Source organism: Canis lupus, chromosome 4 (assembly GCF_048164855.1).
Source record: "Canis lupus baileyi chromosome 4, mCanLup2.hap1, whole genome shotgun sequence".
NCBI classification, from domain to species: domain Eukaryota; kingdom Metazoa; phylum Chordata; class Mammalia; order Carnivora; family Canidae; genus Canis; species Canis lupus.
Genome location: NC_132841.1, coordinates 27,669,068 through 27,683,101, shown reverse-complemented (window position 1 = coordinate 27,683,101; position 14,034 = coordinate 27,669,068). Strand labels below are relative to the sequence as shown.

The 14,034-nt window shown below is 44.2% G+C and overlaps 1 protein-coding gene across 20 annotated transcripts in view; it reads left to right on the top strand.

The window, feature by feature from the left end:
- KCNMA1 (potassium calcium-activated channel subfamily M alpha 1) overlaps positions 1–14,034 on the top strand; it is a 718,149-nt gene that overhangs the window by 587,303 nt on the left and 116,812 nt on the right. For 5 of the 20 annotated variants that reach the window (XM_072823725.1, XM_072823727.1, XM_072823745.1 and 2 more), the window contains exon 19: positions 6,865–7,038. The exons of the other annotated variants lie outside the window; for them this stretch is intronic. In XM_072823725.1, the coding sequence (XP_072679826.1) occupies positions 6,865–7,038 (174 nt within the window). The remainder of the gene's footprint in view (positions 1–6,864; positions 7,039–14,034) is intronic. 20 annotated transcript variants of the gene reach the window in all.

Here is a 14,034-nt window from a genome sequence, read left to right as displayed (position 1 = left end):
CCCTACTCTATTTTAACTGCACACTGGTAGTGATATATTGTGAGTAAAACGGGTTCCCAGTAGCCCGGAGTCCAGTTCCCCCTGTCTTTCTCTAGAAGAGATACTTCTTTTATTTTCTGTACAGTTTCAGTTTCTTTTTTTCTTTTGGTATTTATGTTGCATGTAGCAGTGACATCATGCCCCAACTCCCTCATCCAGCACAGTCTGCAGAGTAGCCTGGAGCTGGAGACCCCTGAGAGCAGGGAACCCACCCCCACCTCCGTTCATCTTCCCATCTCCCAGCCTCTTGCCAGCTTCTGGCGCTGTCTTATTTTTCCATTTGAAAATAAGACCTTGACCACAGTGTTTCTCTTGAAGGCCTTGTCTCAGGACCTTTAGGGGACGCTGAGTAGGCTGAGGTAATTACCACTATAGCTGTAGATGCCTCGTCAATTGGGAGTCATTGTCATGCTTGCCTTTGATAAATTAGACCTGGTGTCTGCTACTGAGCTTGAATTCCTATCCTGAAGGAAACACATATGCTACATATATATTCCTGTGTTGTGATATATATATGATATGTACCAGTACTTTATATGTAAAAATGAACATTTTTATATATAAGCATAGAGATATTTTATAGAGAGAGTGATGCATTTATTAAAATATACGTACCTCTCTATGTGAGAAAGTGCTTGTTAGAGAATTAATTGGACACCAAACTTTGGGATTATAAGTATCTTAAGCCACCTTACTGGAGACAAGTACCCAGTACTTGTCTTCTGTGGAAACAGTGGTAATTATTTCCTACAGTCTATGAAGTTCCCTTGCTTTTAAATAAAGTTTCTCTTTCAGTCAGTACCCACTAGGACATAGGCAGTTCTGCCTTGGGCATTAGTCAGGCATCTTGGAAGATCCATTTACTTGTTTAAGGTAGAAAAGGTGGTTCAAGAACGATGTTCCATTTTGCTAGAGAGCTATGCAGAAGTCGGAACAAGTCAACTAAGCCTCTGAGCCCCTAACTTACAGAGTAGGAGCCCTCTCACCCAACAAGATGTGGCAATTTCAGGGCCAGTGTTTCTTTATTTCTTTTTTTTTTTAAAGATTTTATTTAGTTATTCATGAGAGACACAGAAAAGGGCAGAGCCATAGGCAAGGGAGCCTGCTGCGGAACTCTATCACAGGACCCCGCGATCATGACCTGAGCCAAAGGCAGACGCTCAACCACTGAGCCATCCAGGTGCCCCAAGGGCCAGTGTTTCTGTGCGTGACTCCCAGCAATGCCACGTTCGGTGGCACCAGTGATGAGCATCGTCAGGTCTCTACTCATGTACGTGAGACTCCATAGAAAGCGAGACTGCAGACCAGTGCAGTCCAGCGGTCCTGGAATTTGGAGATATCTCAGCACTCAGAACTCTCATCGCCTTTACACCGTGCAAGTGGGTCATCTGGTTTTGGCTAGTCTTCAGAGTTTGAGGCTGTAGAATGCTCAGTGTACAAACAAAACAAATCAATGACGTCCTCAGTTCATCACACAACACCGCCAAAATTGACTCTGTGGCCCCCTTTATCTGCAGAACAACTTGAAGGATGGCTCGAGGGCATGTGCCACTTTCATACCTGCAGAGGCACCTACCGCACCTCATGATCCTTCAGATTCAAACAGAAAAGGTGATGTCAATCCACAAACAACTCTGGTGCCAAATTCCTCTACCTTCTGCAACCGCAGTGTGGTGTTGAGGGCAGGATCAACTAATTCTGGGTACTTAACGAGATTGACATTAACTAGCTTTTTCTTTCCCCTCTCTCTGTTCTTGGAAAACCACCTGGAAGATCTTTCTTCTCCCTGCAGAAGCTAATAGGAATTTTGCTAAGTGAAGACATCATTCCTCATTTATAGGACCGGAAAGAATGCTCTCTGATTCCCACCGTCACGCCAAACAGTTGTCTCAACCCTATACATTGGTGGAAACTTTTTCATTCTGTGGATGCACCTACATATCATTTTAGTTGCTGCCGTGCAGCTTCAGAGTTCAGGCTTGGAATTCACCCTTCCTTCACTGGATTGATTTTAGACAGGTCATTGCGATCTAAAAAGTATCTACCAACTGAAAGGCAGATATTGTCTTCTTCCACACTAGTCTTCCTTTGAATTTGCTCCATTTGAACCTAGAATACTTTTTCTTCAGCAGTTGGAAAACTCCACCTGAGCCTCTCAGTCCAGCGCTGCCTTTCCTGCCCCTTCCAAACCCACCCTGGAAATTAAGATTCTGCAGTTGGAAATTGGCTGGCAATTTGGTTGCTGATGCAGGAGGCAGATGGTGCTGAGAACAGGATGGAGTCCAACTCCCTCTTCATTCCAGGCTTGGCTGGAAGGGCTAACCGGCCGAGAACCTGAGTTTGACAGCTGACTGTCAGTCCGACGCATGGAAAGCGCAGTAACGGAGCCACAGTGACAGCAGCCACTTCTTTTTAGGTTTCCTTTCTTGGGATCACGACCTTTGAAAGTAGAGAAAAAGTGGTCCGAGAGTACGTCTGAGGAATCCCCCATTTTTAAACACTGAAGAGTAAACCGGTAGCTCTGATGATGTCCATTAGGGAAATACTTTTATTTTATTTCTACAAATAGGGCTAGGAAGTCATAATGGCAATATTGGATGAATATCCACTTCATTGTGGTGAGGGAAGGCAGATGAAAGCTTTTTCTCAAATTGTAAAAGTGCTAAGGCAGAGTTCTTTGGAGGAAGGTGAGACCCAGGGTCTAATTCTTGGCAACCACATAACCTCTTTGAATCAGTGGCACTGGTCCAAGAACAAGAACCTTGTCATGTGGGCCAAAGACAAAACCGAGTCCCCGCAGGCTTATATTTCTGCTTTCCCAGAGTTAAGCTGGCCTATGGGGCCAATTAATTGAGCATAAAGTTCCAAAAGCCCTAAGATGGAATGACAAGTAGCTACAGTATTCACACCTACCAGAGACACACTCTTGTCTGTTCCCTGTCCCCGGAAGCTGCAGCAGGGCTTCAGGGAGGCCCAGGCAGCTGGTGCTGAAGTGGCCCCACTTTGCTGGCCTTGGCGGCCGAGCCACGGTGTCCGCAAGTCCGCCACTCTGGAACCATCTCCTAGAATTCACCGCTTCATCCCCACTGCCCTCTAAACATCGGCTGTGAATCCTAAGAACCACTGAAGTGAAATGACACTGCACAGATTTCGATCCTTGAAGGCACGCAGGGTCCCCTTTCTGCTGCCCTTCAGAGAAAGGCCGGCTAGTTGGGGTGGTCTGTTGACCAGCTGCTCTTCCACATGGATCCACTAGATGTCCTCACAGATCTACTTTGTATTACCGTCCACATCCTGGGGAAAATTTCCTTTTCTGAGGCTTGGGATTTGGGAAGAGAGCGTTGGGGGACTCTGTGAAAAAGAAGCTCAGCAAACGCCAAAGATGAGAGGGCACGTTAGGTGTCCAGGGAGTAGATTAAGAACCTTATTTCTGTTTTAAATAAACACTGAAACTTTCAAAGTTGCTCTTTGAAACCTAACCTTGGGAGTTTTTAAGTGGCACTCTGCTCTCTAAAATTAACCTTCTAACCTACATCAGCTCTAGAAAAAGGAGCCGGTCACGGGGAAATGGAAATAAAACGCCAGCGGTTCTGAATATCTGGGATTCGCTAAAACAAAACCAGAGGATTAGGAAGCCAGAGAGAGTTGAAGGAGACCAGGGGTGGTGGTTTCCAAATCAGGAGGTCCATTGACTTAATTTTGATATAATTTTGTTTTACAACTTGAGAGTATAATTTTACACACGGAGTATTCACATCCTCTGGAACAGCTACCACCACACGGGCAAATCCTCAGACGTTTTTAGTTAGAGCGCTTGCTCATGACTCATTTCATGGCCCAGAGGAGGGCTCTTCTTGGCCGGGACGCACATCCTTCAAGCCTGATGACTCTCCCCACCAGAAAGGAGGTCAGATGGGCCTCACCTTTTAAGAAGGTGGACCCAGAGGCGTAGGTGAAGACATCTTGGGGGTGGGGGCTGTCAATGAAAATGGACTCTTCCAGAAGTAGAGTGAGAGAGCCACCCTCCCAGTCGGTGGCACCTTGGTCTAGACATTGTAATTCACAAAGGTTTGTCAACACTTGGGGCTCAATCATTTTTAACTGTTTCTGTCTTGTCTTTGAGCCTCTCATTGATCATTTTTGCTGTGTGTTGTTTTTTTTTTTTTTTTTTTTTTTTTTTTGTGGTGGTGCTTGTTTGTCTTTTAAGATTTCTATTTTGTATTTGGTGTGAGTGTAAAAAACGATGACTGGGGAGGAATGACGAGTAATAGCATGTTTGCTTTTTTATGCATATGCTGCTTTGGAATGTGACTGCTTATAATTAACATTTAATCTTCTTATAGCAAATGGTTTTTTTTTTTTTTTTTTTTGCTGCTTCGATTACCAGTTTCAGCCTGTTCCTGCATGCTAACAATATGAAATTTTAGAACAATGCATGGTTTCCAGAACAGCCAGCAATAACAGTTGCAAACAGTTCCTGAGAGGCACTGGGTTGAAGTTGTGTTTCCTCCTGAAGGCCTCATCAACTACGAGGTTTAAAAATCCCCCGTTATGATGGGCTTACCTCTGACAGAATCGTTTCAAAAGTTATTCCGCTCATCCTCCCTCCCCTTGTCCTTAAAGACGGCATACATAGAAGAACTCTCTTTCCCTATAAATGTGTCAGATTCTATTATTGTATATGAACCCAAAATGGCAGTATGGAAATGAAAACCAGGGACTGTTGCTAATGAGAAGCATAGCATTTCAGAGTTTGATGGGCTTCTCTTCTGCTACAGCATTTGATTAAATTTTTCTTCAAAATAATTTATTTACAGTGAAACAAAAAAAAAATTATCTTTGTTTCTCTCCTCTGTGTAAATAACAAATCAGTATTTCCAGCAAAAGAACTGAGCCAAAAATAAGCGAGCAGTCTACAAGTTATACATCAGATCTGGGTGCATGTAAAATAACTTCATTTTTGTGTCTTCAGCTGAAGACTTTTTCCCCTTTCTTGACTTCAACTACTACTGTTTGGGGTGTCCGGGCATTCACACCATGCCTTCTAAAGTCTTCCAATTCAAATGCTATAGTGGAACTTTTTTTTTTTTTTGGTCAACGTTCAGCTCAGGAATGATGTACCACGCATTGAAGAGGGCTGGGGCTGCATGATGATGATGATCTGAACAACCAGCTAGCTAGGATGCTAAAAGAACATGTCACTAAAAATGGGAGCCAAGTTTACAGGAATGGATCTCTCATCCATCTCCCCCAGTGCCTGTTTCTCACAATCTTAACGTTACCCCTGCTTGACAAATATACTGTATGGCAAGTCATAAAGGTCTTAGAACAGGACTTGACCCATTTGAGAGATTTAAACCCCTCTTCCTGGTGACTGTAACATTCAAAGAGGGCAAAACCACAAGCCATATTTTAAACTAAGAGTGCAACCATTCTCCACAAAGAAAAAGAAAGAGGGGGAAAAATGACTTTTAAAATGGAAGGTGTGGGCGCAGGGAATAACACCTCTCCAGTCCCGGCTTATCATTTGGCTATGATGCCTGGAATAAATACGAGTTCTTCTCCAATCCTGTGAGAGAAGCAGGCTGGTTCACGCTAAGTGATAAGCAAACACGTTTGCCTGTTGTAGCATCAAAATGGGGCACAGAAAAGCTCCTTGTGCTGAAATATAAATTAACTTGAAGGATAAGAAAGAAGCAGATTGAGAGCCACTGTGGTGATGCCCAGCAAGTTTTGTAGGTCGGCCCTCAAGTTGGATCCCCAGGCAGTCCCGATCCTATGATATCAGCTTTAGAAGAGCTATCAACACTGCACACAAATATAAATAAGATATTTTACATGGGACCTAATCTCTTACTTCATGTTTTAGAATCTCTAATCTATTTTGGCCAGTATTTTCTGTTTAAGAAAAAAAATTATGATTAACCAATAGCCCCGATGGCTTTCCGAATTTTCAGTGGGTGGGGAGAGAAAAGCAGATGCGATTTTCAGATTCTCCCAGCTTTAAGCAGAAAATACACCCATGAGTAGCTAAATGCATTCCAATAGACCAACATCTCATATGCTTTTGGTGATTTCTTATTTGTGAACTGCCTTTAATGTCAAATACGCAGCGTTAGCCTTGAGTAGCTGCATTTCTTATATGGACAGATTTGGATATTTGTTCTGTCAAGAGTAAATTTAAATTCCTGTAGGCATCATGTAAACTCACTCTGGGGAAGTTCAGCAGAGGCATCCTCAGATTCTATATTAACATGTAATCGTTTCACATCTAATTTGATGAAAGCTTGTCCTAGGCTCTGCCTAATGCTCAGAAATGGATGGAAATTAGAAAGCCTACATATTAGATATTTTGCATCTCGCAAAAACCATTTATCGTACCAAATCAGCAATTAATTGATTGGCTGTGTGTATATTTTGACCTCCCGTATTAATTGCGCCAGGGGACAAATGTTGGTTACATTTTTGCTGTCTCTAACGTGCTCTTCTTCTCATCCAAGAACCCGATTGTAATCAGCCATGCCCGCTTCCTGTAGTCACCTGCTTTACCTAGGGGAGAAAAATAATACACCACAGCCTTTGGGGAATATACAGGCAATTTATATTCTCACTGCTTTTTTTTTAATTTATTTTTTTAATTTTTTTTATGTACAACCAAACTGTTACCAGCAGTCACTCTGCATTTTTTTTTTTCTGGGTCAAGACTGTTAATGTGAACTAAGACCTGTGTTAAATCCCTGTAGCTGCCTTCTAGCTGCCTTGCTGTGTGTGACCTTGCCATTAACTACCGCTCTTCCTCTCCTCCCATCCAACCCATGGTGATAGCCAAGATGTCCATCTACAAGAGAATGAGACGGGCATGTTGTTTTGATTGCGGCCGTTCTGAGCGTGACTGCTCGTGCATGTCAGGCCGTGTGCGTGCTAACATGGACACCCTTGAGAGAACCTTCCCACTTTCTTCTGTCTCTGTTAATGATTGCTCCACCAGTTTCCGTGCCTGTAAGTTTACCCCCGACACACGGAGTTCCGTGTCTGTGCTGTCCGTGGTACCATCCCCGTCTTGTGTTGTGTACCCTGTGGTCCTGGTGAGTCCGTTGGGCTGATGTTTTCTTCCCAGTGTGACCTTGTGTGTGGTGGTTGATATGTTGTCCTCGCTGCCTGTGTCCATGTCCACCTCCTGGGGAAGGCCTTTCTTCCCATTCTGTTAACTCGTTGCGCTTCTGGTGATGGCGTGCGGGATTGTGGTATTGGAGTCTAGTGGTAGCCTCCCTCTTTCTCCTTTAAATAAACATAAATGGAAATTCATGTGACAGCATATCAAATGCTGTGCTAATACAAAGATGTGTGGAAATGCATATCTTAATGTTCGGGTAAAGGCTATACATTGGATTGGGTTGCAGGGAGGAAGGAGAGAGAACAAGCCAACACTACCATTAAATTGCTTGTAGCGAGTGTAGATACCTTCCAAAATACAACAGGGTTAAGATGAATGTGGATTTCTTTCTTTCTTTCTTTCTTTCTTTCTTTCTTTCTTTCTTTCTTTCTTTCTTTCTTTCTTTCTTTCTTTCTTTCTAACCTTGTCTTTTTAACCTGTGTCTCATTCCTCCGGTGCTAGGTTGTGTCCTATGTTCTGGAAAAGAGTATTCTAAATCTGTAAACCTATATTGACTGGTGCAGTCTTGGGCTTTCCTCAGAAAGACAACTAATTCAAAGAATCATTATTTTTCTCAAAATAGAATCTCCCATCTAACTAGCAATTGTGATTCCAAAAACTATAAGCCACAAACTGCCATGATTTCCACCGCACAGGACTTTGAGGTCAGTCTTCTTTGTCACCCACAAGGTCAGAAATGTTAAAGAACCAGTCAAGGCCTAGCAGCTGGCAGCTGGCAAAGCTGAAACACACCAGATTCCTGAGATCTCCCTCATCCTTGTCTGCAGCGTGGACTTTGTGGGTATTTTACTGATGGTTCTCGGGTGATGTTACTAAAAGCTCCAGTGTGTTTGCTGAGGTGCTGGGATGCAGTTCCTCCTCTAATGGCAGATGAGGTTGTGTTTCCATGTGAAGACCTGGATGTCTTCAAGTGTAGCTCTAACCTTATTGTCACATTTTTGGTAACACAAAAGGTAGAAGACAGTTCCTTGTTCTGTGCTTCATCCCTTCCTCTTGAAAGCACCCGGCACATTTATTGGTAACCATATTGCCATCTGGCCTCTCCCTTTCTCAGTGCCCAGAGCTGGATGAACTAAATTTTCACCAGCAGGGGTTAATTCACACTGGTAACGAGGGTGTAGGGGAAGAGGAAGAGCACTTGCTCTCGAGCATCTATTCCTGTGAAGAACTTGCTGACCCACCTGTGCTGGTGCTGGAGGTGGTCCCAGCATGGGGTGCTTGTGGGACAGTGATCCACAGAGGCTCTCAGGGCTGAGGGAGCCCTGACTTCACTGTATGCAGTGGAGTGGTGTGCCTTGCCAGGTGCTCATGTTTGAATTTGCTGTTCAGGTCAGAGGCACAATCTGTGCATCGAACTGTTTTAGAGTCATTTGGAAAAGTTATTATCTGGGACCAGAGAATCATCCTTTCTAATTCACAATTCACTGTTCTCCCAGAACAGTGCCAAGAAACAGGATTCGTTTTTTAAAAGTGATACCTAGTAGAGGTTGTACTGAGGGATTTTGGACTGTCCCAACCCCATTAGCCTAAAATCCTAGAAAGGGGAAGTTCCTTTCAAATCTTTTGTACAGCTGCCGCCACAGTATGAAACTTTACCTCTTTATTCTTATCCCGAGAATTCTTGCTATTTCCTATGACACTATAAGGTGAACTTGGTGGTAACCACATGACGAATTTGTCTAAGATGTATGACAAGACAGTAGATTCAAAGATAGGAGCTAGGAGGAAAGAGCAAAATGGTGAGCTATGGTGGCACAGTCTGGCCACATCTTTGACTGATGGCATTGAATGTAACCACCAGCCACCGAGGTTACCCATCGGCCTAAGGCACAACTTCTTCTGTTTACAGATAACCACTGGGCTCTAAAACTTTGGCCAGGGATTCAATGGAGAAAAGGAAGGAGCCATTTGGGCTGTATGTGGTCGTGTCTTGGCATTAGCCGCCCATACCAATCACAGTAACATGTGTGTCCCTTGTGTGAGGCCCGTGATACCCAGTGTGTGTGATTTCCATTTCATCCAGAAGAAACCATAATTGGAGGGATTTCTCAGCTCTGCAATTTAATCCAAGCATTGATGGAGGCCAAGAGAAGAAAAAACTTAGGGTGGGATTGTCCCATCCTTTCGGAAACATCTTGTCCCTGAGATTGTTGTCCTTCCTACCCTTCCAAATCAGCCCCTCCGTGGAAAACATGGAGCTTTGGGCTGTATGTTGAAGCCTTAACTGGTACTGACAGCTTGGGGGTGGGGGGGTCGCCTCCTCTGTTTCATCAGTCTCCCTGCCGTCCTCACGCCATCAAACGAAAGCAGATTTCATCCACCCCTGTGTGAGTCCTCTCACCTTTGACCATTAATAATAAGTTAGAAAAATCCATTCCAATTTGAGCCCCTCCGTGCACCCACGTAAGCCCTTCTTCTCCAATTAAAAAATGTCTATCTCTATGCAGAATTCCACTGGCAGAGCTCCAAGAGCAATCCCTGGGCTTCCCTTGCTGGTGGTGGGTTGGGTGGTGCCCATTTGACAGAGCTGGTTGACTCAAAGAGCAGTGGTGAGAGTGGGCTTTTCATTAAATATGAGCAGATGTGAAATGTAGAGGGTTTGACAATTAGAAATGGCAGGAGAAGGGCCCTTGAATCAAAGTGAGGTCAGATGGGCGGATCAGATTACTTCTCGTACATTCTTTAGTTGTTCTGAAAATCATTTTGAATTAGTGTCAGCAGAGCCATGATGGGTTTTGCCCTTTGTCTTTTATGCTAGGGCCGTATTGTTTCCCAAGACACTCATTAAAGGTCATTATATTATTATGGAGCTTGCTTTGGTCGCAGTTTTCCAGTTGAGCCAGTGTGCTTTGGAGACTGCCTAATTCATTTCTCTCTTGCCTTTAGTCTCCCTCCTTGCTATTTTTTTTTTTCTCATAAGGGGAAAGATTTCCGTTTTCAAGGGACGTTAAATTGAAACACAAAGTCCCATTATGTGTTTTCTGAAGTGGGAAGAAAAGTAGCCAGTTCCCGGAGGAGTAGTAATATATTAAAAGTGTTCACAACAGTTTTAAAAATCTGCCTTCCTACAGCAACAGCCCCCCCCCCCCGCCCCAGGGCACCTCTCCTTGGAGGTGTGGCCCGTTACTGAGGATTGCTCCTTGCAAAGTCACGTTCTAACAGTTGTCTCCTTTTGAACTCAAGAGATGTGAGGTCAGACGGTGCCAACAGAGAGCTCTTCAGAGAAGAAGGACTCCTTTACAACAGACTTAAAAAAACAGTGTCAGGAAAGTAAAGCACATAGTGACCAGTAAAGATTCATCAAAGACTATGTTTTTGGCAAGACTGAATTTTTCCATATGGTAGACGGGAATCGGTGTACAAAAAAGCTTCATTTTCCAATCGTCCTGGTTTTGTTTCTACTCCAGATGATCCCGGGTAGCAGCTCTTCTAAAAGACGCTAGGTTGATATGGGCACAGACGTTTTACAAGTAGCCATGTTCTGGGACCATCAAATATTTTTAAAAATGAGGTCTAGCAACACACACACACACACACACACACACACACACACACATAAATATAGGTGTAAGTTCCAATCAGTTCTACTTTGCCTCCATATAATTTTATAAAATAGTGCTTTTTCTCTGTCCAGAATTTATTCTTGTTATTTCAGTCTTGCCTGGTATCCAATTGCTCAGTCTAATAGAAAGGGACAGTGAAAGTTTGAAGCAGCGACAACATAGGACCCTATTGATTCAAACCTGCCGAGATCCGTGTGACATGATGCCGGCCGCAAACCGTCAGCAGCCCTGGCATGAACAAATTAATCATGTGCTGGAAGAGAAACAGATCTTTAGACTTGCACTTGGAAATAGTTTTAGCTCAAGTACATGTGCGATCACTCACACCAACCTTTCAATTTACTAATAGTTTAAACCTGCACAATTACATACACCCTTTTGCAAACTACTGTAGCTAATTTTAAATGGCGCATGACTTTTATTTTGGGTATAAATATAATGCGAGGAGGCATTCAACTCCAATGGTTAAGTTGAGAGGAGACGTCCAATACCATTAGGTTGAAGGGACACATACCCAAATCAGTTTAGTGTAATCTTGAGTCTTGTCATATAATAAGCAAAAATCAGCTTATCCCGAGTAGCCTCTGGTTTGTACGGGCAGAGAATTAACATTGTCAATAGAACGAAAGTCACTCGAGTGAACTAATGGCATTTTGAAGTACATAAAATCAGATACGAGGGCAAGGGGTGGAAATAGCTCTAGGAAATGTCTATAATAGGACACACCCTATACTGACAGTCTCCACTGCCTGTTAGAGAGGCATTGGAGTTAATAAGCTGTATTTAAAAATCAACAGCCTATCATTATCTGATTCCTTTTATGTGTAGTTTGGGGTGACTTCCTCAAGCTCCCCCCCAAATTGTATTTGTTTATTTTACTTCTGGGCCCTGAAACCAAAGACTCTTCCCACCACAATGATCAGTGATAGAAAGATAGAAAAAGGAGAGCCAAAGGAAACTCAGCTTAAATCAATTTAATCATAGTTTTCCATGCTTTCTTGAAGCCCATTCATTCCAGGTCTGCAATTTCTCCCATTTCTCGTGTGCAAGCTGGTATGATCTCTCCGAATCTTTCTCCTTCTTCCTCTCCCTCTCTCCTTTTCTATATCCATGACAGCAAATACTCAAGCAGCCTTTGGATTCCCACTGTATGTAGCTCTTCGCCAGCCCTGACCCACGTTCCCTGAATTGGCCATTTGCACTTCATTGCAGGACGTGAAAACAGGAAGGCAAATAGGGCCAGACAGCCATCTAATCATTCCGAGAGACTAAGGAACGGTGTACCTGGGAGGGCAACTTCGGGCACTTTTGTCGGTAGCAGGCAAGGTTACAGAAGCCACCGCCTCCCCTTCGGGTCTGCGGTGGGCACATTTAGCAGTGGCTTGACTGGAAATACACCTTCCACGTGCTTACACAGTGGTCACCTCGTTAAGTTGGGATCCTAGGGCAAAAAGCCAAAATGTTCTTTGGAAAGGATCCCTTGAAATGCCTGTCTCTAAAGGTTTTCATTTGTAGTAAATAGCTGCTTTCTTCAGGTTAGCGTCAGGCGAAGTAGTTGACTTGTCCTTGGGGCCCTTGTTATGCTCCCCCCCAAAGTATTGTTGAATTCTTTACAATAAATATGCTATGAAGAGCCACCTCGTAAGGATGAAGAGGGACCATCTGGGCAAAAGGCAACCAGCTTTTCAAAAGAAATCCTTTGAAACCGAGTTAGGAGGCAAGAAGTAGAAAGGTCAGAAGGAGGAAAGACGGAAGGGCCCCTCGAGTGTACCTCTCACTGGGACACCTCCCTTCCCAGGAGAACGACACTTTAATAAGGGACTCGGCTCTTCAAGGACAAACTAGGAAAGATGTCAGCATGCCACAAGTAGGCTGAGCCGAGGTCCTTCTGCAAGGTGACATGGAAATTATGTTTGCATTTTTACTCCGGACAGTGGCCGGTTGTCACGATACTCAGCCTGACAGCTCCCAGCACTGGGCAGCAGATTCCCCATCTTACCTCCGTGGTGGAGGACGGATGTGGCCAGTTAGCTCTCCATCTCCCCCCTTCCTCCACTATCTCAGGCGACAGATGCCAGGGCCAGTCCGCCTTTCACTTGAGCTCTCTTGTCAAGTCTCTGCCTTGAGCCCAAATCCTGACCTTTACTGTATGAAATAAAGTACTGATGAACAAGCCGAGGTTTGAATTAGAGCAGGCTTGGAGCAAATGTCAAGTCCATCTCTGCCTCCCTCCTCCACCTGCACCAGGAGCCTGGATCAGACCCGGTCTGGAGTTTTGCAGTGCCTTAGGCTTTATGGGTCTGGGGAGACATAACTTATTAACAAAGAGTTATTAAATTTTTATCAATTTTACAACACAACGTAAATGCCTCCTATGAATCTACATTGTATTCATTATCATTTTAAAACGTTAATTAAGTCAAAGTTGCATTTAATTTCTCTCTAAATGGGCCTCTGGGAAGAGGCTTTTAGAAACATCTGTGGGAGTGTGCGGCTCGTGGAGACAGGGAATCCCCCAGCCGGCTTTCAGGATAGCCTCCTGAGTTGATTGCCATCGCGTGTCTGTGGTTAATTTGTTGTGATGCGATTGGGCATCGTCTCAAATGAGTATCAGACCAATAATGGTGTAAAGTCACTGGAGAGAGTCTTGTTGGGCGGCAGCACGGGCCCTACTGCATCCTGCCTTCAAGTCCCATCCAGATGGAAATGAGCCCTTGATGTGCAGCCTCCCTGGTCTCCATCATGCCCTGGGGTTCTCCCTCCTTGGATGGTGCCCATCACTTCACTTGGATGCTTCCTTCATCTGAGATGGACATTTGTCATCTGGCCCAACCAATTCAGGACGTTTGCCATCACACTCATAGGAAAGGTCTTAGAGTTCGAGAGCTTTGACTCGCATGTAAGCCTAGAAGCAATGAGCGTGATGAGAACCCTTTTCAGAATGGAGTGGAGGTAGAGATTATAAACAGATCAGATGCATCGGTGGGAAGGGTGAGGCTTGCTAAGATTTGGTGAAAGATCCTTTCCCTTTTTGAGGAGCGGTTGCGGTTTTTGTTTTATATGAGTAAAGGCCCATTCTCCAGGCAGATCTATTATTATATCTGTCCTCCATCACGCAGAACTCCAGGCTTCTTAATGTGGTGGTATTAGGTGGCTAGTGCTTAACTTAGAAGGCCATGAAGACTAGACTTGGTGTAGTGTCTGCCCTTACTGTGAACCAGGTGCTCTGCCAACAAAGCAAGGCTGTGTGTGTTGTGT